This window comes from Marmota flaviventris, chromosome 8, assembly GCF_047511675.1.
Source record: "Marmota flaviventris isolate mMarFla1 chromosome 8, mMarFla1.hap1, whole genome shotgun sequence".
Taxonomy (NCBI): Eukaryota; Metazoa; Chordata; class Mammalia; order Rodentia; family Sciuridae; genus Marmota; species Marmota flaviventris.
The window spans coordinates 64,721,881-64,746,175 of record NC_092505.1 but is presented as its reverse complement, the minus strand read 5'-3'; the positions used below and the strand labels follow the sequence as shown (position 1 = coordinate 64,746,175).

Here is a 24,295-nt window from a genome sequence, read left to right as displayed (position 1 = left end):
TGGTACCTCATCATATTTTACTTTGCCTTTATCTGATGACTAATGATGTTGAGCATCTTTTCATAGACTTCTTGGGTATCTGTGTGAGGGATTCATTCAAGTTCTTTGCCAATTTAAAAAATCAGTTTGAGAATCTTTTAGATATGTATAATCTGTGTCTCTCTCTTTTTTTAGATTGTAACAATATACTTTTTCTATTTTTTTATTTTTTAATTGATTTTTTAAAGAATAAATGACAGTGGAATGCATTACAATTCTTATTACACATACACAGCACAATTTTTCATAGCTTTGGTTGTATTTAAAGTATGTTGACACCAATTCGCATCTTCATACATGTACTTTGGATGATGATGTCCATCACATTCCACCATCCTTGCTACTCCCCTGCCCCTTCCCTTTCCCTCCCACCTCCTTCCCTATCTAGAGTTCATCTACTCCTCCCATGCTTCCCCTCCCTACCCCACTATAAGTCAGCCTCTCTATATCAGAGAAAACATAGTCTGTGTCTTGATGAAGAGAAATTCTTAATTTTAATGAAGTCTAAGATAATAATTTTTTCTATTATGGTATAGTCAGATATTTTCTCTAGTTTTTTTTCAAATTTTAGTTCTCAAAATGTTTCATCTTAGGACCAATTTACACCCTTAAAAATTATCAAGAACCTCAAAAGAGTTTTTGTGAATTTACCTAGTAACATTTACCATATTAGAAATAAACATAGAGGGCTGGGGTTGTAGCTCAGTAGTTGAGCACTTGCCTAGCATGTGTGAGGCCCTGGGTTCTGTTCTCAGCACCACATATATGTAAATAAAAATATCTCTTCCGGTCTCAACCTCTCCAGGAGCTGCGGCCCAAGGTGCAGACATGGCCAAGTCCAAGAACCACACCACACACAACCAGTCCCGAAAATGGCACGGAAATGGTATCAAGAAACCCGGATCACAAAGATATGAATCTCTTAAGGGGGTAGACCTCAAGTTTCTGAGAAATATGCATTTTGCCAAGAAGCACAATAAGAAGGGCCTGAAAAGAATTCAGGCAAACAACGCCAAGGCCATGAGTGCTCATGCCAAAGCTATCAAGGCCCTTGCAAAGCCAAAGGAAGTTAAGCCCAAGATGCCAAAGGGTGACAGCCGCAAGCTTGATCGCCTTGCCTTGCTAGCCCATCTCAAGCACGGGAAGCGTGCTCGTGCCTACATGGCCAGGGATCACAGGCTTAGCCGGCCAAAGGCCAAAGCCCCAAGCCAAGACCCAGGCTGCAACTCCAGCTCCAGTATCAGCTCCAGCTCCAGCTCCAGCTCTGGCTCCAGCTCCAGCTCCGGCTCCAGCTCCTGTTCCCAAAGGTGCCCAGGCCCCCAAGGGTGCTCAGGTCCCTGCAAAGGCTCCATAATAAAAGCCTCTGGGTGTGAGGACAGAAGGACTGGTGTGACCCCTGAGCCCCTGTCTATGGGAACTGGTGTCCTCCTGTGCTATTTGTACACATAAATCCAGAGGCAGGAAAAATAAATAAATAGATAGATAGATAGATAAAATAAAGGGCCATCAATAACTAAAAAAAATTAAAAAAGAAATAAACATGGAAAAATTATAAATATCTATTAACTTAGTTTAAATTAATAAACAACCATATAACACAAATATATTTTTTCTAAGAATAACTATATTTTCTAAAAAAAAATTGTGAGAATAGTGGCATTGTTCTACATTTTTATAATTATTTAATATCTGGCTTAGTGATAGCCGAATTCTCATGGGTTTCTGCATTTGTTCTGCTGCGATATGTGTTTTGCTTATGTATATAAAGTCTGATCTCACAGAAATGTATAATTGGAAAGAAAAGAGCATTTTAGTGGACTTATATTGATATTCTTCTTTGGTACTACACCAAAACAATATGGAATTTGAAACCATATCAGTGAACTTTTCATGTTTTGTTACATTGAAACCCATTGATCTATGTTGCACTTGAACTCATCTTTTTACTACTGTGTGATTGTGTAATAGTATACCTAGGCCTTCTGGAAAATATTGGCTTACTGAATACTGCAAACCCTCCAAACATTTACACATTTTATTATTTGATTGTTAATACATAATATGTGTGTATAATATGTTGTTAATCATAATATATGTATTATGTATTAATATCACCATTGACCTCATCTGAGAAGCCTTAGTGGGAACCTGTCAATCTCACAGTGGTCTTTTTTAATATTTATATTTTGGTTGTAACTGGATGCAATATCTTTATTTTATTTATTTATTTTTATGTGGTGCTGAGGATCGAACCCAGGGCCTCTCACGTGCTACGTGAGTGCTCTACCACTGAGCCACAATCCCAGTCCCTCACAGTGGTCTTGATTTGTGCCAAAGTACCAGAAGTTTTAACCATCGTGGCTTTTGCACCATTAGTGCAAATGATTGTCAACACAACGTATAGGCTTATCACATCATAGTACCATCATGAAAATATTTTTGGCTCCATAAGAACCCTAAAAGGGTTTTTTAAAAACCCCAGAAATTCTGAAGACCATATTTAAGAACCACTGTTCTAGAAATTTTAATGTTTTACCATCACTATTAGGTTTATGACCCACCTCAAATTAATTTTTTGCATATGGTAGGGAGTTGGGGTCTAGACTTTTTCCCCCTCTATGCAGATATCTAGTTATTCCAGCCCCATTTATTTAAAAAAACTATTCTTTACTCACTGAAATACAATGATACCTTTGTCATTAATCCAGTGAGTATGTGAGTCATCTATTTTTGAAATTTCTGTTGCCTTCCTTTGCCTACTGTATCCATCACCAATATCACATTGTTTTAGTTAATAAAACTTTACAATAATGTTCTGTAATTTAAGTGTTTCCACTTTGTTATTGTCTGATTAAGTCTTCTTCTAATTTTATTTTTTAAGATGGTCTAGATTATACATTTACAGTTATATGGTTATTATATTATATAATATATAAATTTTAGGACCAATTTACCAATTTCTGTGTTAATTTCTTTGCTGTGATCAAAATACCTGACAAGAACAACTTAGAGGAGGAGAAAAAGTTTATTTTGGCTCATGGTTGTAGTAGTTTAGTCCACAGTAGGCTGACTCCATTCTCTGAGCCCAAGATGAGACAGAACATCATGGCAGAGGAGCACTGCTCCCCTCATGGCAGCCAGGAAGCAGACAGGGAAAGGAAAAGGGGCTTCAGAGAAGATGAACCCTTCCAGGCCTCTCCCCTACTGACCCACCTCCTCCAGCAACACCCACCTGCCTACAGTTATCACCCAGTTAGTCCCTTCAAACTAAGATGGATTGATTATAACTCTCACAATATAATCATTTTACCTCTGAATATTCCTGCATTAATGTAGTATTTTGGGGGGCTTCACATCTAAGCCATAACAGTTTCTAGCCAAAAAATAATTTTTTTCTGCAGTGATTTAATTGTAATTGCATGAATATGTAGATAAATTTGAGCAGAATTAACATCTTAATGACATTATATCACCTTGACATCTTTTGAGTCTCCTTTGATTTTTCTCAGCAACATTTTATAGATTTTGGTGGCAAACTTTATTTCTTGGTGAGGCACTGGCAGGGAAATGACAACAAATGTTAAATAGACTAATGATGAGCATTCATGTTTTGTTCTCAATTCCCAGGGCAATGTCATTAAGTATGATATTAACTGTAGGTTATGTTTTTATAGATACACTTTATCAGATTGAGAATATTCTTTTCCTATTTTGTTCAGAGCTTTCCCCAGGAATGAATGCTGAATTTTATCAACTAAACTGTTTGAGTTACCGTAAAGCTTTTTCTCTTTATTCTGTTAATATAATGAGCTGTGTAAATCAATTTGAAAAATATTAAAAATAACTTTGTGTCCCTGAAATAATCATCATTTGGTCACGATACACTATACTTTTCCAATGTTACTAGATTAAATTTGCTGATATTTTGTTTAGAATTTTCTTATTTACGTTTATTAGAGGCATCAGTCTATAATCTTCTTTTACTATCATATCATGCCAGAATTTGATGTTAAGGCTATCAAAATTATATTAACTTCTTAAACCAAGTTCAGCAGGATTCTTAATGTTTTCATGAATTTGGGTTGATGTTTAGAGGAATATACCACTGAAACCACTTGGGCTTGAAGTTTTCTTTGTGGAAAGATTAAAACAAATAAACAAACAGTGTTACTCAATGGTAAAGCACAGTCTTAGCATGCATGAAGCCTTGGGCTTAATTCCCAGCAAATCATACACACACACACACACACACACACACACACACACGAAACATTATTGGAATATAATTCACACACTATGAGATTCATCTATTTAAAGTAGACAGTTCAGTAGTTTTTCATTTATTCAGAGTTGTGTAACCATCACAACAATGAATTTTAGAACATTTTCATGATCCCAAAAAGAAACCTTATGCTCATTAGCAGTTAGTCCACATTTTTCTCCAAAACTTCTAACTCTAGGTAAACACTAAGACATTTTATGTCTCTATAATCCACATGTTCATCTGCTTGCTGCATAATTATTAAAAGAAATGTGTTAAAATTTACAATAACAAATTGAATTTGTCTAATAATCCTTTTGGTTCTATTTTCCTTTATATATTTAAAAGCAATATCAAAAATGCATTTAAACTTAGAGTTTTGGGGAGATTTGTTCCCTTACTTTTTCTTGTTGTTTGTGTGTCTACCCATTTAACAGTAAGGATATGAATAGAGTTTCTACCCCGTGGACTTATAGTGTCCCTGAACGTTTCCAGTACCTCACCATTTAGGGAGAAACAAATAATAACAACAAAAAATGCAAACAATATACAGCATTAAACCAAATTGTTCCTGCTCTGACACCTACAATGTTAATTGTCACAATAAATAGAAATTATATGATCAGTTATTGCCTACAGTAAAAACAGTAACATCCTAGTCCTCAAAATACTGATCCATGAAAATTAACTGACTTCAAAAATGCTGTAAATGGGGAAAAAATAAGTATGCATATGTATAAATGTTCATGAACCATTAAGGTTACAATTAAATACAGAGAGAAAAAAAAAGATCTCCATGAAAAATTAAAGAGTTGTTTCCCTTGGAGTTCAAAGATTCTCTGCTTCCCTTCTCAGCCATGTCAGGTGGGATCATCTAGAGTGTGATGCTTGCTTCACCCTCAGGGTGGGGTTGCTGGAACGAGAGTGGTAATCCATAGGCGGAATTCCTGGAGGTGGGGTTTAGGCTTAGGTAGGCTCCAGTCTGTTTGGTGAGTGCCAATTGGAGATTTTAAATCAGCACACCTCCAGAGCCCAGCAATTGCCAGTCCACGCTGGAACACTGCACCCCAAGAACCTCCCCTGGATTCCTCTTCTGCAGTGGAGGAAAAAGCCAATTCTTATTCTACTCCATCACCTGCGGACCTTGCATTTCCTGGTCTTGGGTTCAGTCTCCAAAGTCAAGATCTCCCTCCCCTGCCCTTTCAAATTCCCAATCATGCACATCTCTCGCAGAGGGTACTGCTAACAGCCAGATTAAAGGGGGACAGGAGAGCCGCAAGCTTCCACGACCAGTATTTCCCTGTGTAAATCCCTCTACACATTTGATTTTCTTCTGGACACTTAGACACACTCTATGTCATGCAGTGTGGGTTTGCCAGGCCTTTATTTCTGGCCAAACTTGGGTTTGCCAGGAATCAGCTCCTCCAGGTGTTAGCCCCTGTGCTGCAGCTGAGAATGTCCTGTGCACACAGCTGAGAATGATGAGGCTTTTTTCCCTGGACAAGGATATTGTGCAGAATGCCTTTCAGTTTATTCAGGCAATGTCTTTGATCTCTAAACTCTCCACACCAGACACACCTCATGCCTCCAAAAATACGGAATTAAAAAAAAAAAAAATTCCCTTATCCCTCCACTTGGCTCACAGAAAAACCACTCTGGCTGGTGCCTAAGGCTATGGCAGTGGTGGTGGTGCTGGGGATTTCTTTCTTATTTTATTATATCCAACCTCCTGAGTCCCCAATCTGCTCTGAATGTCCAGTATTAAATTCCAGTAAAGCCCCCCACCCAACCTTTTTTTTTTTTTTTCACTCACCTTGGTGAGAAGCTACCTATCTGCTTTCTTGTTTTCACACCATGGAGCAGCCAGGAAAGCAACCCTCTCTACTCTGCCATCTCGAACACCTCCCATCTTGAACAGCTCCCAAACTTAAGGGTTTTAAAAGTCTTCTAATAGCATTGAGCATTTTATTAGAAAATGTCTCTTTTCTAATATACTTCTTGCCTTAAAGTCTTTCTTCTTTGTGGAAAAGTAGTATTGATTCAAGAAATCACTGACAGCAAGATGACATTTGAATAAACCATTAACACATGCCAGGATGAACCCAATCAGACACCTAAGCCCTACTCAGTTCTGCTATGCTGATTACCTCACAGGCTCCACCCCTCTGATCTTCCACCATTACATCCTTTACCAGGAGGAGCCACCCAGAATCAGTCTTCCGGCGTGATTCAAAAATCTTATCAGCAAGTTTCTGCGGTATTCTTATCCTTATTGTTTTCATATCAACCTCATTATATTTATACTCCAAGTCTCTCTGTCCTTCCCCTCCCTCCCTCTACGAAGACATTAGAGAGCCCTCTTTCATGTGATGGACCCCCCAGGGGCTCCTCCCACTTTTTAAGTTGCATATTCCTGAATAAGTAGTAAGCCTTTGAACTGCTTGTGGTCAATGGCTCTCCTGTGCTGTGACATCCAATGGCTTTAAAGGGGAGGAATGGGAGGGAGTAGCAGATCCAGCAGCAAAGTTAGATTATAACACCTTGGTTTTAATATAGCTGTGTTTATTTCCGTTAGTGTTTACATATCTTATGTACCTTTTCCCCATCCTTTTACTTCATCTTTGTTTTCTTATAATTAAAATGTGTTCTTTTTTTTTTGTCTCTTATAAACAACAAACACAAAGCTAATTGTGACTTTTTCAATTTAGACTAAATTTTTTTTAATTTTAAATAAATTTGTTGATCTATAATAACATAAATACTAGTTTTAAGTCTAACATTTTCTTTTCTTTTTTTTTTTTTTTTTTTTTTTTTTTGTACCAGGTATTGAACCTAGGGACCGTTTACCACTGAGCCACATCCTCGGCCATTTTAAAAATATTTTATCTTGGGGCTGGGGATGTGGCTCAAGCGGTTGCGCGCTCACCTGGCATACGTGCAGCCTGGGTTCGATCCTCAGCACCACATGCAAACAAAGATGTTGTGTCCCCCGAAAACTAAAAAATAAATATTAAAATTCTCTCTCTCTCTTAAAAAAAACGTATTTTATCTAAAGACTGGGTCTTAATTGAGTTGCTTAGGGCCTTGCTCAGTTGCTGAGTCTGGCTTTGAACTTTCAATCTTCTGCCTCAGCCTCCTGAGCTGCTGGGATTACAGGCATATCCCACCATGACCAACTTGCTATTGGTTTTCTTTTTCTTTTTTAAAAATATTTTTTTTAGTTATACATGGACACAATATCTTTATTTTGTTTATTTGTTTTTATGTGGTGCTGAGGATGCAACCCAGTGCCTCACCTGTGTGAGGCAAGCACCCTGACACTGAGCCACAACCCCAGCCCTGGTTTTCTATTTTCCCTGTTTTGTTCTTAATATATCTTTTCCTGATTTATTTAAGTGTGTTACTCAAATACATGTCAGATTCAATGCATTTATTAACGAGTACTTTTGTTTTTCCCTTTAATCTTCTATTAGCCTTTTGTATTACCTCCCTGTATTATTATTATTATTATTAGTAGTAGTAGTAGTAGTAGTAGTAGTAGTAACACTAGAAATTATGATAAACAGACTTGACTTATTAGAACATTTACCTTCAATTATCATTTTTGCTTTTCAGCAATGAAATATCCCAATACCAAATTTCACTCCACTCTTTACTCTTATTTTGTGCTATTATCACATATTTTACTTCTACATATCCGTAAGCCTTATAAGCCTATTAAGCCCTCGTACTCTTTTACACTTAACTTCAATTTATCCTTTCAGCTTCTCTCCATTACTGTTCTTCATTTTCATCAGGGATCATTTTCCCTTGAACTGAATAATGCCCTTTAAATTTCTTCTAGTATCGGTCTATGGATAAAAGACAAGATTGCTCAGATTTATATATATATATTTAAATATATATTTTAGTTTTGAGGGCATTTAATTTATAAAATTATAGGCCAGCAGAGTTTTGGTTTTTTTTTTAAATAAATACTTAAATGTCATTCCATCTGGATGTGGTGGTATGCACATGTAATCCCAGTGACTCAAAAGGCTGAAGTAGGAGGATCACAAGTTCAAGCCCAGTTTGGGCAACTTCAGGAGATCCTGTCTCAAAATTTAAAAAAACAAAATTTAAAAAGACAAAGGCTGAGAATATATCTCAGTGGTAGAGCACCCTGGCATCAGTCCTCAGTAGAAGAAGGAGAAGGAAGAGAAGAAGAAGGAGAAAGAGGAAAAGAAGGAAGAAGAAGGAAGAGAAGGAGGAGGAGGAGGAGGAAGAAGATAGAAAGAAAACAAAAAAGAAAGTCATTCCATTATCTTCTGGCCTTCACCATTTTTTTGTGGTAAAGTCAGAAGTTTTACTATTCCTTTGATGGTAATGTGTCCATTGTCTGACTGCATTCCAATTTTCCCTTTATTTTTAGGATTCAGAAGTATGATATGAAGTGTAGGTGTAGCTTTCTTTGTATTCATCTTACTTTGGGGTTGCTGAATATCTGAAATCTATACTTGATATCATTTATGAGTTTTGAAAAATCTTCAGTCATTATTTCTCTAAATATTTCTTCTTTCCCATTCTTTCTCCTCTTGGGGATTTAGTGATATGTATGTTGGATATTTTGACTGGTTCCAAATTATTATGGTTTAGATGTGAGGTGTCCCCTAAAAACTCACATTTGGGACAATGCAAGAAGGTTTAGAGGTGAAATAATTGGCTTATGAAAGCCTTAATTCAGTCAGTGAACTAATCTCCTGCTGAGTGGTAACTGAAAGTAGGCAGAGTGTGGCAGGAGGAGGTGGGTATGGGGGGCAGACCTTTGGGAGATATATATATTCCTGGTTGATCAGAGCGCTCTCTCTCTCTCTCTCACCACCATACCTCTCTGCTTACTGGGTGCCATGTTCCCAGCTGCTTTCCTCTGCTACACACTTCCACCATGATGTTCTACCTCACCTGAGGCTACAAGGAATGGAGCCAGCTGTCTATGGACTGAGACCTCTGAAACCATGTGCCCTGAAATAAACTTTCCCTCCTCTAATCGTTCTTGTCGGGTCTTTTGGTCCCAGCAGTGAAAAAGCTAACTAAAACACATTATCTCTTGTATTCTGATAATATCTCTTTTCTAGTGGTTTCGTCTCTTTGTGTTTTGATATTTTCTGTTGGTTGATGTGTGCTTTGCTATAAACTTGTTCAAGGGTTTAAAAATTGCAATCCTCTGTAAAAAAAATTCATTTTTATCTTATTTTTTTCAACTTCTCCAGCTTTTCTTCTATTTTCTTTAACATATTTATCAGCTTTTTTCAAAGCCCATCTGTGCATCTGGATCATTGATGGACCTACTTCTACTATCTGCTTTTTCTTCTGCTTCTTGCTCACATTTTCCTGAACATACTATGTTTTTTGGACATTGGTAAACCCAGCCTAATTCCCTCTTAAGATCAGGAGCCATCTTGTCAAAAATTATAAAAGATTCATTTCTGTTTTCTGTAAAATATTAGGATTTTTATTTGGCCTGGCCTTATTTTGATGTTTTAAACTTGCTTGAAATGCCTTCCCATGCCTTGAACTCACCCCTGTCTGGTTTTCCCTGACCAGATAACAACCCTCTCTGAAACCCTAATGGCACCTCATAAATTCTGATGTTGGGATCTAAATTTACTCCCGAAGTACTGAACCATTTAGACCATTAACCTACTACCTGACTTTGAATTATGCTTGTCAAAATCCTGTTATATCTATATGTTCTTAAGACACCCCCCTTTGTAACTTTTTGTGCTATAAAACTGCGCTCCACGGATTTTGGGAGGGACAGTTCTGGCTGGTTGGAATTACAAGCTTGCTTTAATTTGATTTAAAATTGGAATCTTTGGTCTTTTCTTTGTGTCATGGTTTAATAGACATCATACATAAAGAAACTGTAAAGATTGAATTTAATGTTATTTTCTACCAGAGCAAGTTCACACCTTTGTTTGGCAGACAGAATGTTGAGCTGGGTGAAAGCTGGGGTGCAATTTTACTTAAATTCAGTTCACATCTGGTTTCCAATGTCTCAAGGGTAAGAACTGCTCCTTCTTGCAGGAATTATCCCCTAACTGTCAGGAAACTGTGGGAGTTTTCACTTGCCTTTTCAACCCATACTCATCAAATGTCCCCAGGGTTAAAAAGAAATGCCACAGATCTCAGCTTATCCACAAAGGGCCTTTCCCTCTCTGAAATTTTGTTTAGATAGTCTTCTTATACTTAATGGTGCTCAATGCCTTTTAAAATAAGATTGTTTTAATTTATCCTTTTGTTCCATTTGTTATAGTGAGACTGATGACCTGCCACAACTACTATCTCCTACCCAAAAGTAAAAATCTCTTGGGTATGTTTTTAAAGAGATATGTTATTTAAATATTTTTTTTTTCCTCAAACATCTAACTAACCTGGAAAATTAACAAAACTGTAAAATATACAACTACCATAACTTACACATTAATTTTAGGGAGATAGAATTCAACAAAGTAGTGACATCTTTGCAGTTTAGATACCCTTTATGACATATTAGACTTTATTCTATGCTATCTCTCTGGGAGGTAATGTACAATGGTAGAATGAACATTTAATATTTGGCAGCAGAAAGATTAGTTTTAATCTGAAGTCAAGGAAAATGTCATGAATTTTAATTTCCTGGAGTACATGTGGGAATAAATGACTTTGATGTTATTATTTTACATTTTTTAATATATTAGGATATATTTTATCCATTCATAAGACCACGCATAAGTGAGACCAACATCTGAGTATCTCCTACCCAGGCAATGGAATACTAACACTTTTGAAGCATTCCTTCATACCAGACTCCTAGCCTTTCCTAAAATGTATTCATTATCCTGAATTTTGCATTTACCATTTCCTTAATTTATCATTTTTACTATACCTGTCAGCTATTTCTAGGCAATAAGTTGATTTATAGGCATTTTAACTTTGTATAATTTTATCTAATACAAATTTCTCTCAATTTTTCCCCTCAAAAATCATGTTGTATTAACTAAGTTTTTGTGGGTAACTTTAGCAATAGATCTTTTATCTCCAAGTTCTGTGTTTCAGTTTTCTCCACAGAAGAGAGTTAAAACTGGATTGTTTCTAAATACTATTCCAGAACTGAAATTCTAATTTTAATTTTTTATAAGTACAGGGATATATAGTTTGTTCTAACAACATGGTTCTATCATAATTATTATTCATTATTTATTTGAGGTCAATTGATTAGGAACACAACCCTTATAGAAATGTATCACAGAATTATTTTCAGACATATGGAAAATTTTTAAAGATTGTTTGAATATTTCAGTATGGAAGACAATAGGTTTGAAGTGGCACATGCAATGATCAGAAACAACTGAATTCACAATGCAAAAAATGCAAAGTTTATTTTCTTAAATAAAATACTATATTCATATCTATACAAATAATTATTACAACCATTAAAATGTTACATTTAACAATAAAAATTTCAAAACTTTAAACAAGAGCATGGTTCAGAATATTCACACCCTAATACAATGCATTTGTAAAAAGATGTCAAAATAAACAGGACCCATTCTTATTTACAACTGTAGGACAATCCTGATCTTATTATACATATCTGCTCTGGATTCCATTAAAAAAACAAATTGATTTCTATTAGAATTACAAACCAGGTGATTTACAGAAATAGGACACAATGCACAGCAGACCCTGCTGGCATAATAATAGATACAAATATTACACTATTGAAGCACTAAACTTAGCTTTTATCTGATGACTGCCCTACAGTAAGCTTCTCACCCAGTGTATCTATAAATAATTTGTGAAGGAATTATGTTCTCAGATTTTTCAAACTTTTTTTTCCAAAATGAAAATATATATATATATATATGTATAGATATTTATATAACCTGCTGAAAGTGGAAGCAAATCTTTTCTTCACAGTAACACAACTGCAGCATCTTAAGCAACACTGTCTGGTCCCTTTCTTCTTGGAAGATCAACAGTTTAACTTCCCATCAAGGTTACCACTCTAGTCAAGCCCAGTGCCTCGGTACCTCACAGATGAAAGTGATCTTAAGACTTCAGGGGTGGGAGGGCAGAGAGCTCTCAGAAAAGTGAAGAAGGGATTTAAATAGATCAAACTTTAAATTCCTATGGCATAGTATGGTGTATAGCTGTACATACAACTAAGCAAAAAAAAAAAAAATAAAGATCATCTTTTTAAAAAACATGTTACATTACAAATCAAATTACTTTCTATGTCTCATGACATCTCTAGTGAGAGATTATGTGGTCATTCAAAGTAACACCATTGTGGATATGATGCCCAACATCTTCAACTTAACTCATGTTTATGAAGCAATTGACCACCATATGCCAGAAAAAGGTTACAGTTGATAGTTTGTGCAAATCCAGAAATAAGGATGCTAAATGACCACCATATATAATCTCTGTGTTTCAAAGGAGTTTTGCTACTAACTAGTTTTTGTTTTGTTTTGTTTTAACAAGATCAACTTTGAAGATGGCTCAGAGAATGATAAGGCAACAGTGAGAATCTATTGTACTTGCTTCTAGGAGGTGTTTGATTACGCACCTTGCACCATCCTGGCTGGTCCTTTCTATCATGGAGAGGGTGATGATATATTCCAATATCTGGTCTAAGGACCAGAGGCACAGTTTTAGGTAAAATGCAGTATTAGCAGAGAGGCATTGGGAAAGAGATAGAAACTCTGCATCCAACAAGGTCCTCAATATTTATGCCAAGTATATCTGAATTGCCTCAATCTAAGTTTGGTGATGCCTACAGACTCATAGAAACACTCTCTAGGTTTCACTCTTTTAGATAAAACAACCCAGGAAGAGTGAAATGCAGAGAGTATAGTTAAGTCCAAAAAGGACCCTTTTATGTAGAACTCTGGGGAAGGAAAAATTGTAACATTCAGCCAAAAAGGCATATCGGGAAGAAACTAATTTCTGCCTTTAATTTGCATATTGGTATCATAAAATCACCACTGAGATCAACTCCACACCAGTTTATCTGGTCATTGGTTATTACTATTGCCCTTTAGATGTACACAACCATAGATGCATTACCTAAGGCAAAGGCAGCACTTATCTAGATAACAGAATTGCAATGACTTCTAGGCTCCTCAGGAAATCAACCCAAAGCTATTTCATTTTGTTATCACCTTTGCCCTTTCTTCATTCCACCGTGGAAAAAAAAAAAAAAAAACAACAAGTCCACCAAACCTAGGGAAGAGCCATATGACATATTGAAATATTTTAGATCAAATTCTGAACTAATACTGTTGTTGCTACTTAAGAGAATAGGAAGAAAGAATATGGTTCCCAAAGCCAAAAATTGGGAATCACTAATTTGGAAGTATGACTCACTCCCACAAACTAATCTAATAGAACCAATAAATGTTTCAAGGCAAATGAATAGTTAGTTATCCTGCTAAGGAAATGACCAGGCTCCTTGTCCCCTATTTGATATGGAACAGATATAAAATAATAAGAACATAGGTACCTATGTAGAAAAGAAAGGAGAAAGCTGAGATGATGCACATTAATAAGTCTTTCTCAAAATTTTAATATCACTTCCATTAAAATGCATGTCCACAGTTTTTGTAGTATAAGTTTTAGCCTCTCAATGAAATGACTGATGTTAGAAGGCAAGAACAAGATAAATGAACTATCTTTAAAATTTTTAAATGATTTTATACTTTAATAACATTGAGTTTTTAAAGTTCAACATAACCTTGACTTATGACTAGAAGTTGCTGTGAAACAATATGGCCTTCCTTCCCACAGTTTAGATATGTTAAATTTTATAAATCATGATTACTATGGAATTCTCATCCTTACTTAAAAAAAAGTGCAAATTCTTGTGTCCCAAAATATCTGACAATAAACAAAATTAAATTTCCTGACGTGGCATAAAACATGACACATCCCAAAGCAACCTGTATTTTCCAAAAAATAAATACTTCCAAAATTAATTTATTTCATCTATGATTTATATATTTAACAAATGCAATGACAAGGTTTATACATGAGGAAAAATCTAAAATTTTTCACTTCATAGAACTTATTAAATGTTGAGAAGAATCAACTATTTTCTTTAACTGATTCTATGTAATCAATAATGCTAAAAGAGAAATGATTCAATGACTCTCACTTATGATTCAGACATCTGCGTATTTTCAGAAGTTGAAAAATTATTTGTGGAAATAGTTTAACTTTGTATATCATGTGAGCAAGCCAAGAATAACATTTCAATTTACAATAGCCAAAATTGACTGCATTTTCTGCCATTCCTGTACCAAAAGATTATATACTGATATCACTAAGTCCTATATAACAAATTTCCTGCTCAAAACCATGTACCTCAATTCAAATACTTAATACTGCTGGTAAGTACTCATGCTTTAAAATCAAATAAGAGTACTTTGGTGTGAACACTCAGAATTGATCCCATATATAAAATGATCTCTAACATATATATGCTTTTGTCCATAAGATAATTAAAGTTACATATAAGCTGGAGCCCAAATATTTGCAGAGAGTCAAACAACAAGCCTTTCTTAGACTCATTCAATATCAGTGTTATATTCTTGGAATAAAAGTTCTGAGGAATGAAAATGCTATTTCTGAATATAGATGAACAGTAAAACACAATCAATGCAATAGAAATAACTGAAAGTAACAGATTTTTGAGCCCTTTGAACTGCAACGTTTAAACTGAACTCTTCATCTGGGTGTGGTGGAGAGCCCCTAGAGAAGCTACTTGCAAAGGTGGGGCAGGAAGATCTCTTGAGCCCAGTAATTTGGAACTAGCCTGGGTAACAAGACCCAATCTAGAGGTGGAAGGGAACTGAGCTTCACCATGGCCTGTTACCTTTGCTCCAGTTATATACAGAAGCCTCTAGTTCTACAGAACTCAATGGCCACTTTTATGTGGGGGCATGTGTGAGAGGGACAGGCAGAGAAGAAGGAGGAGGGGAGGAAGAGATAAATATATAGAAAACTGCCCTTCTTGAATTGGCAGATTAGCCAGGCAAGTGGCACAATCTTGTAATCCCAGGTACTTGGGAGACTAAGTAAGGATGATCACAAATTCAAAGCCAGCCTTAGCAACTCAGTGAGGCTCTAAGCAATTTAGTGAGACCCTGTCTCAAAATAAAAAATGAAAAGGACTGGGGATGTGGCTCAGTGGTCAAGCACACCATTAAATCCCCAGTACTCCCCCCTCCAAAATTGGCAGATTGAACCTTCCAAGTACTAAAAAAAAAAATTGAATATTAAAGCTTAAAATTCAGAGAAATAAAAAACAAGTTGTAGATCTTGCTGTGGTTTTTCTCCAAAAAGTGTAATTGCTGTGTTTATACATTTTTATTTAAGTAACTTATTCATGAAGTTCTCCTATTTTCTCCCCAAGACCATTTTGAAGGGAGGCAATACAGGTTTCTATGGTTTATGCTGTTTCTTTACTCCTGGAGACTGCTTTAGCAGGCAGCAGAAACAGATGGTAAGGTTTGGTGAGAACAGTGAAGAGGCATAAGTGACCATTTCAGTCTGCAGAAGAGGGATGCAGGAGGTAATTGCTCTGACCAGGCCACAGGAGGCTTTGTTAGGATGGAAATAAATGCTGGTCCCAGGTTTTACTTTTTTTTAACAGAGCAGACAGAACAATTTATATGCATTTTCCCCACCTCATTCCATTTTGGGCAGAATATAACAACAAAAAGTCATAGTTTAACAGGGTTAAAAAAATCAGCATATCATTTACAACTGTTTTCTTAGGGTTTTGCTCATTTGTTTTAGTTCTCAAAATTCAACGCATGTTTTAAAATTTATTATTAAATTCCTGGGTGTTTTTATTAAAAAACCTCACCTGCATCAAGTTTTTCTATACTTTAGCAGGTCTTAATTTCCTATTTTCAGATGGCAGACCTATTGTTTTCTCAAATTTATTTACTTGATAAATAAAATTGTATGAATTTATGGTGCACAACATGGTATTTTTAAGTATGTATACATTGTGGAATAGTAGGGACCAGTTTATACTTTAAAATCTGTCTGTTTTCATATATACTCTCACATACACACATGGACATATATAAAGACTGTATTTTTTTGAAGCACCATTTCACATTTACCATCAAGAGAAAATATTGAACCAATACACCTTCTCATTATGATAATTCTGTATAAAGGATAATAATGCAATATACAATGCCTTATTTAAAATATAAATATTACTAAATGAAAATGCTGAGAGAGCTTAAAACTCTGTTCAGAAATATTTTTAAAAGTAAGACTCAAATGTATCTTTACAAATAAATGTAAATATTCTAAATGCATGACTTGCTGATCAGTCCTAATATTTAAATTAATGGAAAAGAATTTATTTCAAAGTCAAATAAATGAATGAAGAGAGAACACTAAATCAAAACTCAATTGACAAAACACCAATTGTTAATGACTCCATGAAAAACTCCACTATATAACTGCTTTTATCCTTATGGCCTGATGCAAAATACAAGTACGTGATGGAGAACAATTGTGTCCTTTACTTTTTACCTTTCTATTTTTAAGGCTAATTGTCTGGGAAGACTTTTGCTTTAAAGATCCTGGCACATTAAAGTACAATGTGGCTCCCTATTTTGAAGAACAGATAACTTATGAATAATTAGAATCAAGAAAGAAGACTCTCCCTAAGCCAAACTTTGGGATGAAGGCTTATTAGATAATTAATTTATCTGCTATCTGCTTGACTGTATGGACATTTAATTTAACATCAATTCAACACCGTTTCAGCTGAGAAATTTTTTTAGATGTTGACCATCCATCATCTGGTTATGAGCCATTGGCTTTATCAAGTTGCTTATGTTTTGAATAACAACTCAACTATTTTAAAAATTACCAGTGACGATGCTTAAAATCTCAGTCCCTTCCTACCACTCAGCACATACCAAGGTGAGGTCCCCCAATTTTCAGTTGACTTATATTCAGGGAATATAAAATTACAAATCAAACTTGGAAATGTCAATATGCTTGAAAGCTTGAAACATAAAAAACACTCCATGCACTTAAAAAAAAACATAATTTGTTTTTGACAAATTTTGCATGATCTCAGACATGGACATGGATCCCTACATTCAGAAGATAATTGAAAATTGATTATACAAACACACACAAAATTCCTCTCTTCATGTACACGTACATGTACGTGTGCATGCACACACTTTTATAATCTCACTCAAGACCTTTAATATCTTCACATTTAGTTTATCTATATTTAAACAGCTGAACTGCAATCATGACCTAAAATATGGCTTATGTTGTGGGCAGGTCTGTTCGAGGACTGCTTGGAAGAGTCAGAGGCAGAGGAGTTTGCTATTGTAAGCAAAGGAGACATTGCTGAGCCATCAGGAAGAGCTGTTGCTATTTCTGGAAACAAAGATGTCATATTAAAATTGGATAAGTGAGAGTTGGTCATGTGCATTGGTGGCATATCAGGGAGTAAAGGAAAACTTGGTTGAGCAAAGCCAACAGGTCTGGGAGGAGATAAAATTGATCCAAATCGGTTATTTAAACTTCCACTGTTAACCTTCTCTGTGCTAGGATTTGAGAACATTTGATTAGAAAAATAAGGGATTGAAATATCATTGGACAGTGTAGGATGAGCAGGAGAATATGGGGGATAGAATGAAGGTAGAGTATTTTGAGGATCTACTGGAATGAGGGCTGGAGTTCGAGTGGCACTGGGCTGCGTAACCTGTGGAATGAAAGAAGTATTAGCATTTATTGGTGGATTCATACCACCCTCAGGAATAAAAGGAAAACCAAAATTCTGTGATAGCGTATGCTGGTCAGGACCTGAATTATCATTAGGGACTTGTGGACTATCAGGCATGAAACGAACAATACTTCCTCTCTTCTCCGTAGTGGGCTGTTGACGTCCAAGAATCATACTGCCACTAGTAGAGAGAGGAAGATGGGGAAGACTTGGATCAAAGACATTACTATGCCTTTGGTTTCCAGAACGATTCCTCTCAGGTTGACGAATTTTGGAACCACTGCTATCTTGCAAGGGATGTCTTGATCTCTGGGGAACTGAAGAATTAGCTTGACGTACAGGAGGGCCTTGGTCAGCATTTCCATGAGACACAGATGGGTGTGGCAAAGCTGGCCTTGCAACCCCATGCATGTTGGTTGTGACAGGAGGGTTCATGTGGCCCTTGGTCCCATGACTGTCAGTAATCCTCATGGGGTTGGACTTCTGTACAGAAACATTGGGACTTGTGTTTCTACCTTGAATATCTCCTGAGGAAGAGGAACTTGAAAAAGGAATATTCAAGGTGTTGTTCCTTGTGTTAATTGCACCTAAAGACATGTCACAACTTTCCCTATTCTGATTCTCACTCTCTCTTCTAATATGGACACTTTCATGAGCTGGAGGACAATTATATTCAATTGCAGAGGATGGACCACACTGTGTATTCCTCTGATGTTCTGGGAGTGATCTCTGGCTCCCAATGACCTGATCACCAAGATGAGGGGCAAGCAAACTCTGCATAAAACTTTGGTGACATGTATTTTCACTGTCCCTTGGTGGGATAGCATTTCCTGTTGGGATGCTCTGAACTGGTGGATACGGTAATCGCTTTTGCCGGTCGATCGGTGGTGGGCCAGTGTTTTGACTAATCCGAAAAGCCTGAGACTGCATACTCCTCAATGAAGATACAGGGTTAACTATTTCATTATTTCTTGAAGACTGTACTTCAAAATTATTCTGGGGCTGTTGACTGGCTCCACTTGGTTTAAATGTCTGACAATCAGAAAGGCGAATATCTGAGGTAACAGTATGGTCTACACGACCCTGCATATTATGAATAGCCAAGCTTTTATTTCTGGGAACATCAAGATAGCTTCTCATTTCAAGCTGATCTGAAACTCTGGAACCCTGAATTGATATACCCATTCTCTGCTCTGAATTAGAAGATGTCTTTCCAATGAGTGCCTCAGCAGAATAACTGGAAACGCGATTTCTCTCTGGCCTGTGTGGAGTACAGGTCATATCTGAAGGTCTTGTTACAATACTCGATTGGGACACCATTTGCTGCTCCAAGCCTCTTGATGTCAAAAGCCTCTGCATTGGATTATGCCCAGACACATGTTCAGAAGAAATCCCTGATCCTGGCTGTCTGCTTCCAACGTCCTGCTGCTGGTGCATAATATCTTGATTGAGGTGGTTTTGGGGATGGCTGTGATGGTTCCGGCTAGTTGAAGGGTTTTCACAGCTCTTTTCTGGCTGGGAACTTCCAAAGTGTTGCTGCATCTGTTGCTGCATCTGTTGATGGTGGGGATGGGGCTGGCCACTCTTGGGTCTGGCTTGGTCAGTTCCATGATGCTTTGGTTGTAAGGAAAGCTGAGAGGCCTGATTGCCCTGAACGAGATTCCTTTTTTTCTGCATCTGAACTTCCTGTTGCAGAGTTCTCTGTTGGTGCACATTATGGGGCTGAGAGTGAACAGCACTCTCTGCATGAGGTACGTGATGCTGCAGTTGATACAAGTGATGCCTTTCTCTTAATTGCCCTGCTTGCTGTTGCTGCTGCTGCTTGATGTACAGATGGTTACTGTGAAGGTGAGATACACCTTGAGCTGGAACATGCTGTTGCAGGGCTTGTAGATGCTGACTTGCCTGGGTTTGCTGCTGCTCGGCAACTGAAGGCTGAGAGCTACACTGAACTTCAGCTTGCCTCAATGCAGGGGACACAAAGTTGTTACCAGGTGGAAATAATCGTGTAAGGCCATCTCCATGTGCTGGGTTGCTAACAGGCACAACTGAGTTTGAAGAATTGGGAGGGAGCTGACTAACCATCATTTGAGTTTGATCAGAAATGCTGTCTGGAGTTCCACTCATTAGGGACATGTTTTCAAGTCTGAGGGGGACTGGTTGACAATGCTTTTGACGTTTGGCTGAAGACAGTAAAAGGTCATCTTGGACAGTGCGCTTAGCAGAATCTTTTCGGCTTTCGTGACTTGGCTTTAAGAGGGACTCTTGAATCTGTGAATTCGGTATGGTATTATTCATAGTACTTAGCTGGTCTTGAGAATATTCTGTCATCAGAGGTGGTCCAGGAGGCTGGCTGCTGTAGGAGCTAGAGGAAACAGTCAGATTAACTGTCGCAGGAGCAGTTGTTTGCTCTGAAGGTTGGGACAGACTTGCACAGCTGACTAACGGATGGCTGATACTGCTCTGATGGATGAGATTATTCACACTTAAACTGGTGAGGCTTGGTGGCTGAGAAGTTGAAACCTGTAAGGAACCATTTGATGTTTTAATTCCTAGAGAGCAACTTGGTTTTTCAAGGGGCCTGTCCACTGTTACTTCAATTGAATCCTGAGAGTTAAGTTCATTTGGTGTTGCTTCTGTCTGTCCTGTGCCATTCTCTTTAGGGATCTGTGATTTGAAAGACTGGTCTCCTTCTAAAGATGATGCTTCAGAAGGCTTTGAAGTACCTTCCCTTATATCAGCCTGAATATCAACTCTTCCCTTCTCAATGTTGTGATGGCCAAAAATAACTGTTGCTGCAAGAGCTACTATATCAGGTTGCCCTGCAAAGGTATAGCTGTCACATGTATTAGTTGAGGTACTGCTGGTCACATCTTCTCTAGTTGTTTCGGGAAGCATGGATGCAACTGAAAAACTGCGAGTACTTCCAGAGCTGGTTGATGAGGGGGAGTCAGCTTGCCTACTGGTGAGCAAAGAACCATTAATAACTTCCTGATCAGGGAGGCAGGACTGATGCTGTGGTGGATCTCTATCATCGTTGTTCATCAGTAACAGTTCCTGCTTGGGGTGTAAATCAACAGTTGAATCAATTATCTTAGAATTTTCTGAAGAAAAGTCAGGATGCTCCATAGGGCCAGAAAGAGTTAATTTCTGGGGGTCTTTTTCTTTAGCAACATCAGATAGTAATGTAGTTAACCCTTGCCCCTTTAAGAGACCTGCAGTTTGCATTGTATCAGATGACTCTTGCTCCATCCTGCAAGGTTCAGCAATGATTTCTACCTCAGAAACACAGTCAGTACTTGTAGTCCTTGTGGAGGATGACAAACCAGACACCTGAGAAACCAAAATCTGAGGATTTGGAGATGGAATCAATACATTGGCTGAAGTACAGGATTTGGTAGCATCTGATAATGCTAAGCTAATTGGTGGTTTATCCTGAGAAGTCTCTCTTTGCAAAATGGGGGTAGAATCTTTGGATTTTGCTGGGGCTACTGCACAATGTTCACTTATTCCAGATTCTTGGGAGGATGAGCTAGACTCTTCTGCTGAGTTAGATTTGGATACAGATTCAGGTATTACTGATTCCGAATTTAGCATGTCCAAAGAATGTGAAGCAGAAACACTTCCACTATTTGCCTGGGACAGAGTGGCAGGTGGTAGCACAACAGGAAGGCTTTCCAGCAGTCCAGGAGTACATGATGGCTCTGCTGAGCTTTCCATGTTGGGGCAGTCTGACTTGCCCACCTCTCTGACTGGATTCAGAGGACATGTGGGTTTGCTAGCTGCTATATGTTTCTTGGCACCTGGCTTCTTATTTAATCTTTTTGACTTTGTGGTAGGTGGCAAACAAGCAACAGTGTTCATTGAGGAAGTAGTCACAAGATTAAAAGTACCAGGGGGTATGGCTGAATTGTCAGTTGTCATGGGAGGTGCAACAGTGGTTGTTAATGAAACACAGTTAGTTGGGGAGGTTTGACTATTTGCAGCAATTTGAGGATTGGCAGGCTGGCTAAGAGATAGTTGTACACAGCTCTGCCCAGCCATCTGTGAGATGCTTTGATTGAGGCTGGCCAAAGCACCAAATGTATTCAGGGCAACATTGGTATTTGGATCTTCGCTGGTGGTGGGTTGAATAATTTGCATAGGGGTGTGATTTGTAGTTCCTGATGAAGACATCACAGGCTGCAAAGCAAAGAGCTGTCCATTTAAAGAAATGGTTTGAGGCTGTTGTTGGTTTGACATGGTAACAGAAAAAGTCTGTGTTGAATTAGATGTTGACAAAGATGAAGGTCTTGGTAATATATGGACAAGGTGCTTTCCTCCAAAAGTTTGTGGAGTTGAAATATTTTGCACTGAATGATTAGACCCAATTATAGCACTGGCTCCATTGACAGGGAGTCGAACAGAAGCAGGAGGTGGAGCAGAGAGGAGTGGCAACGGGTTCTGATTAGCTGCCTGGATAATGACTATCTGTTGACCTACTGTTTGGTTGGGAACCTCTGCCCTCACCACTGTGGGGCATGGGGTAGTGCTGGGGGGCTGAAGAATGATAACATTTTGATTAGCTGGAGTTGCATTAACAGCTGACCCAACTGGCTGAGCCATCTGAATCACTTGCATTGCTGAATTCAGTGGAAGGATATTTTTTGGTGGCTGAGATTTAACTTGTGGCTGGGCAATTAGTGGCTGCATAGGTAAAGATGGACAAGAAGGCAAGGTTACAACTACTTGCTCAACTGATAACCCATCTGTTGGAAGGGAATTATTTAAGTTGATGCCTGTAGCCATGTGTCTACTGTGGTTGCTTGCAGTGGGGCTAGGACCAGACTCATTTAGTACTGGAATCACAGTGGAAGATGGTGTCTGGCTTAAGGGCTGAATAGTGTTTCCTGCCAGCTGCAAAGTAGTCCACGTTGTCTGTGTGTTTCCAGCTGAAGAAATTCGCGTAAGGCTATTAATGTTTTTCAAATCTGAAGCACTAACACTTGAAGAAGGCAAAGAACAAGAAAGAGTCCAACCACTGTCCAAAGGATTTGTAGAAAGAGTGCTTACAGGAGTAGTAGTCTTCCCTACTCCAGTGGCAGATGGTGCCACCACTGAGGTTGTACTTGTCGAGACTGTGCACTTGCTAACACTCACTGGAGAAGAATCACCTGCAGATCTAGGGAGCTGGGAACAGACTGCAGTGGTAACTGAAACAACAAAGGTGTTTTGAAAGTCACCTCTGAAGTCCTGTGTACTCAGACAGGACTTGGTTCCACGGTGCACTTTAGTGGCAGGTGCTGAGGAGTTTGGGGGGACACTTGTAACACAAGGGGCTGTCCTCTTTAATAATTTAGGGCTCTCTTGCCCATTATTAGTTTCAGAAGAATTTTGATCATTTAGACCTGTGTGCAAAGACCGATGTTGGTGAGGCTCAGACCCAACTGAAACAGCAATTAGTGAGCTTCCAGTGGCACCAAGCACACTTGATTCACTTTCAGAGGTGGAAAGCTCAAGAATATTTTGAGCAGAAATGGTAGCAGGAAGACAAAGAGGAACAGGCTGGTTGGCAGCCAGTGCAGAAACTGTGGTCTGATGCCACGGCTTGTTTTCAGAAGGGTAAACTCCAGAAATAGACACAGGAGTCACAAGATTGCAAGTCCTCTGCACCGGCACCACATTGGCGGTTTGCTTTTGTAAATTATGACTGACATTAAAAGTTATCCCCTGAACAGCTGTCCCCTGGCTGTTTCCACCAGGCTGACTCCCATTGGAATAAACAATGATATTTTTTTGAACTTGGTCACTTGGAATAACAACAGACACCTTTGAGTTTTTAAGATTTCCTTTCCAGTGGATTGTGGGGTCATCGTACAAGCATATATCATTTGCTTTCAGTAATTCAATATATCGGCCATTTTCTTTTTGGATTTCTTCTAGTTGTTTCCGTAATTTTTTAATTTCTTCAGCTATAATTTTAAAAATAAAAATTAAAAATTACTAGTGAATGTTAGTTTTTACAATAACTTGAGAAAGAACTGTATACTAAACTACTGAATTCTAATGCTAGCATTCTAGAAACCTCAACTGAGAATTCTTAGCTCTTTGCTAATACAAGTTCTTTCTTCTCTTTAGAATGGTACTCAAGCTCCTATCCCATTCTTTTAAAAGTATCTATCTTTAAAGGCCAACCACTGGAAAATAACTTA

The 24,295-nt window shown here is 37.8% G+C and overlaps 2 protein-coding genes across 4 annotated transcripts in view; one reads left to right on the top strand and one right to left on the bottom strand.

Moving 5' to 3' along the window:
- LOC114093381 (basic helix-loop-helix domain-containing protein USF3) overlaps positions 1 to 24,295 on the bottom strand; it is a 233,341-nt gene that overhangs the window by 172,919 nt on the left and 36,127 nt on the right. For 2 of the 3 annotated variants that reach the window (XM_027936052.2, XM_027936051.2), the window contains one exon: positions 11,675 to 24,055. The exons of the other annotated variant lie outside the window; for it this stretch is intronic. In XM_027936052.2, coding sequence (XP_027791853.2) covers positions 17,604 to 24,055 — 6,452 coding nt within the window. In that variant the 3' untranslated portion in view covers positions 11,675 to 17,603. Of the gene's footprint in view, positions 1 to 11,674; positions 24,056 to 24,295 lie in introns of those variants that run through there. 3 annotated transcript variants of the gene reach the window in all.
- LOC114093313 (large ribosomal subunit protein eL29-like) lies at positions 865 to 1,508 on the top strand. Its single transcript, XM_071615819.1, has 2 exons — positions 865 to 1,258; positions 1,290 to 1,508. Exons 1-2 carry the CDS (start codon positions 868 to 870, stop codon positions 1,391 to 1,393), a joined length of 495 nt encoding a protein of 164 aa, XP_071471920.1. The 5' UTR covers positions 865 to 867; the 3' UTR covers positions 1,394 to 1,508.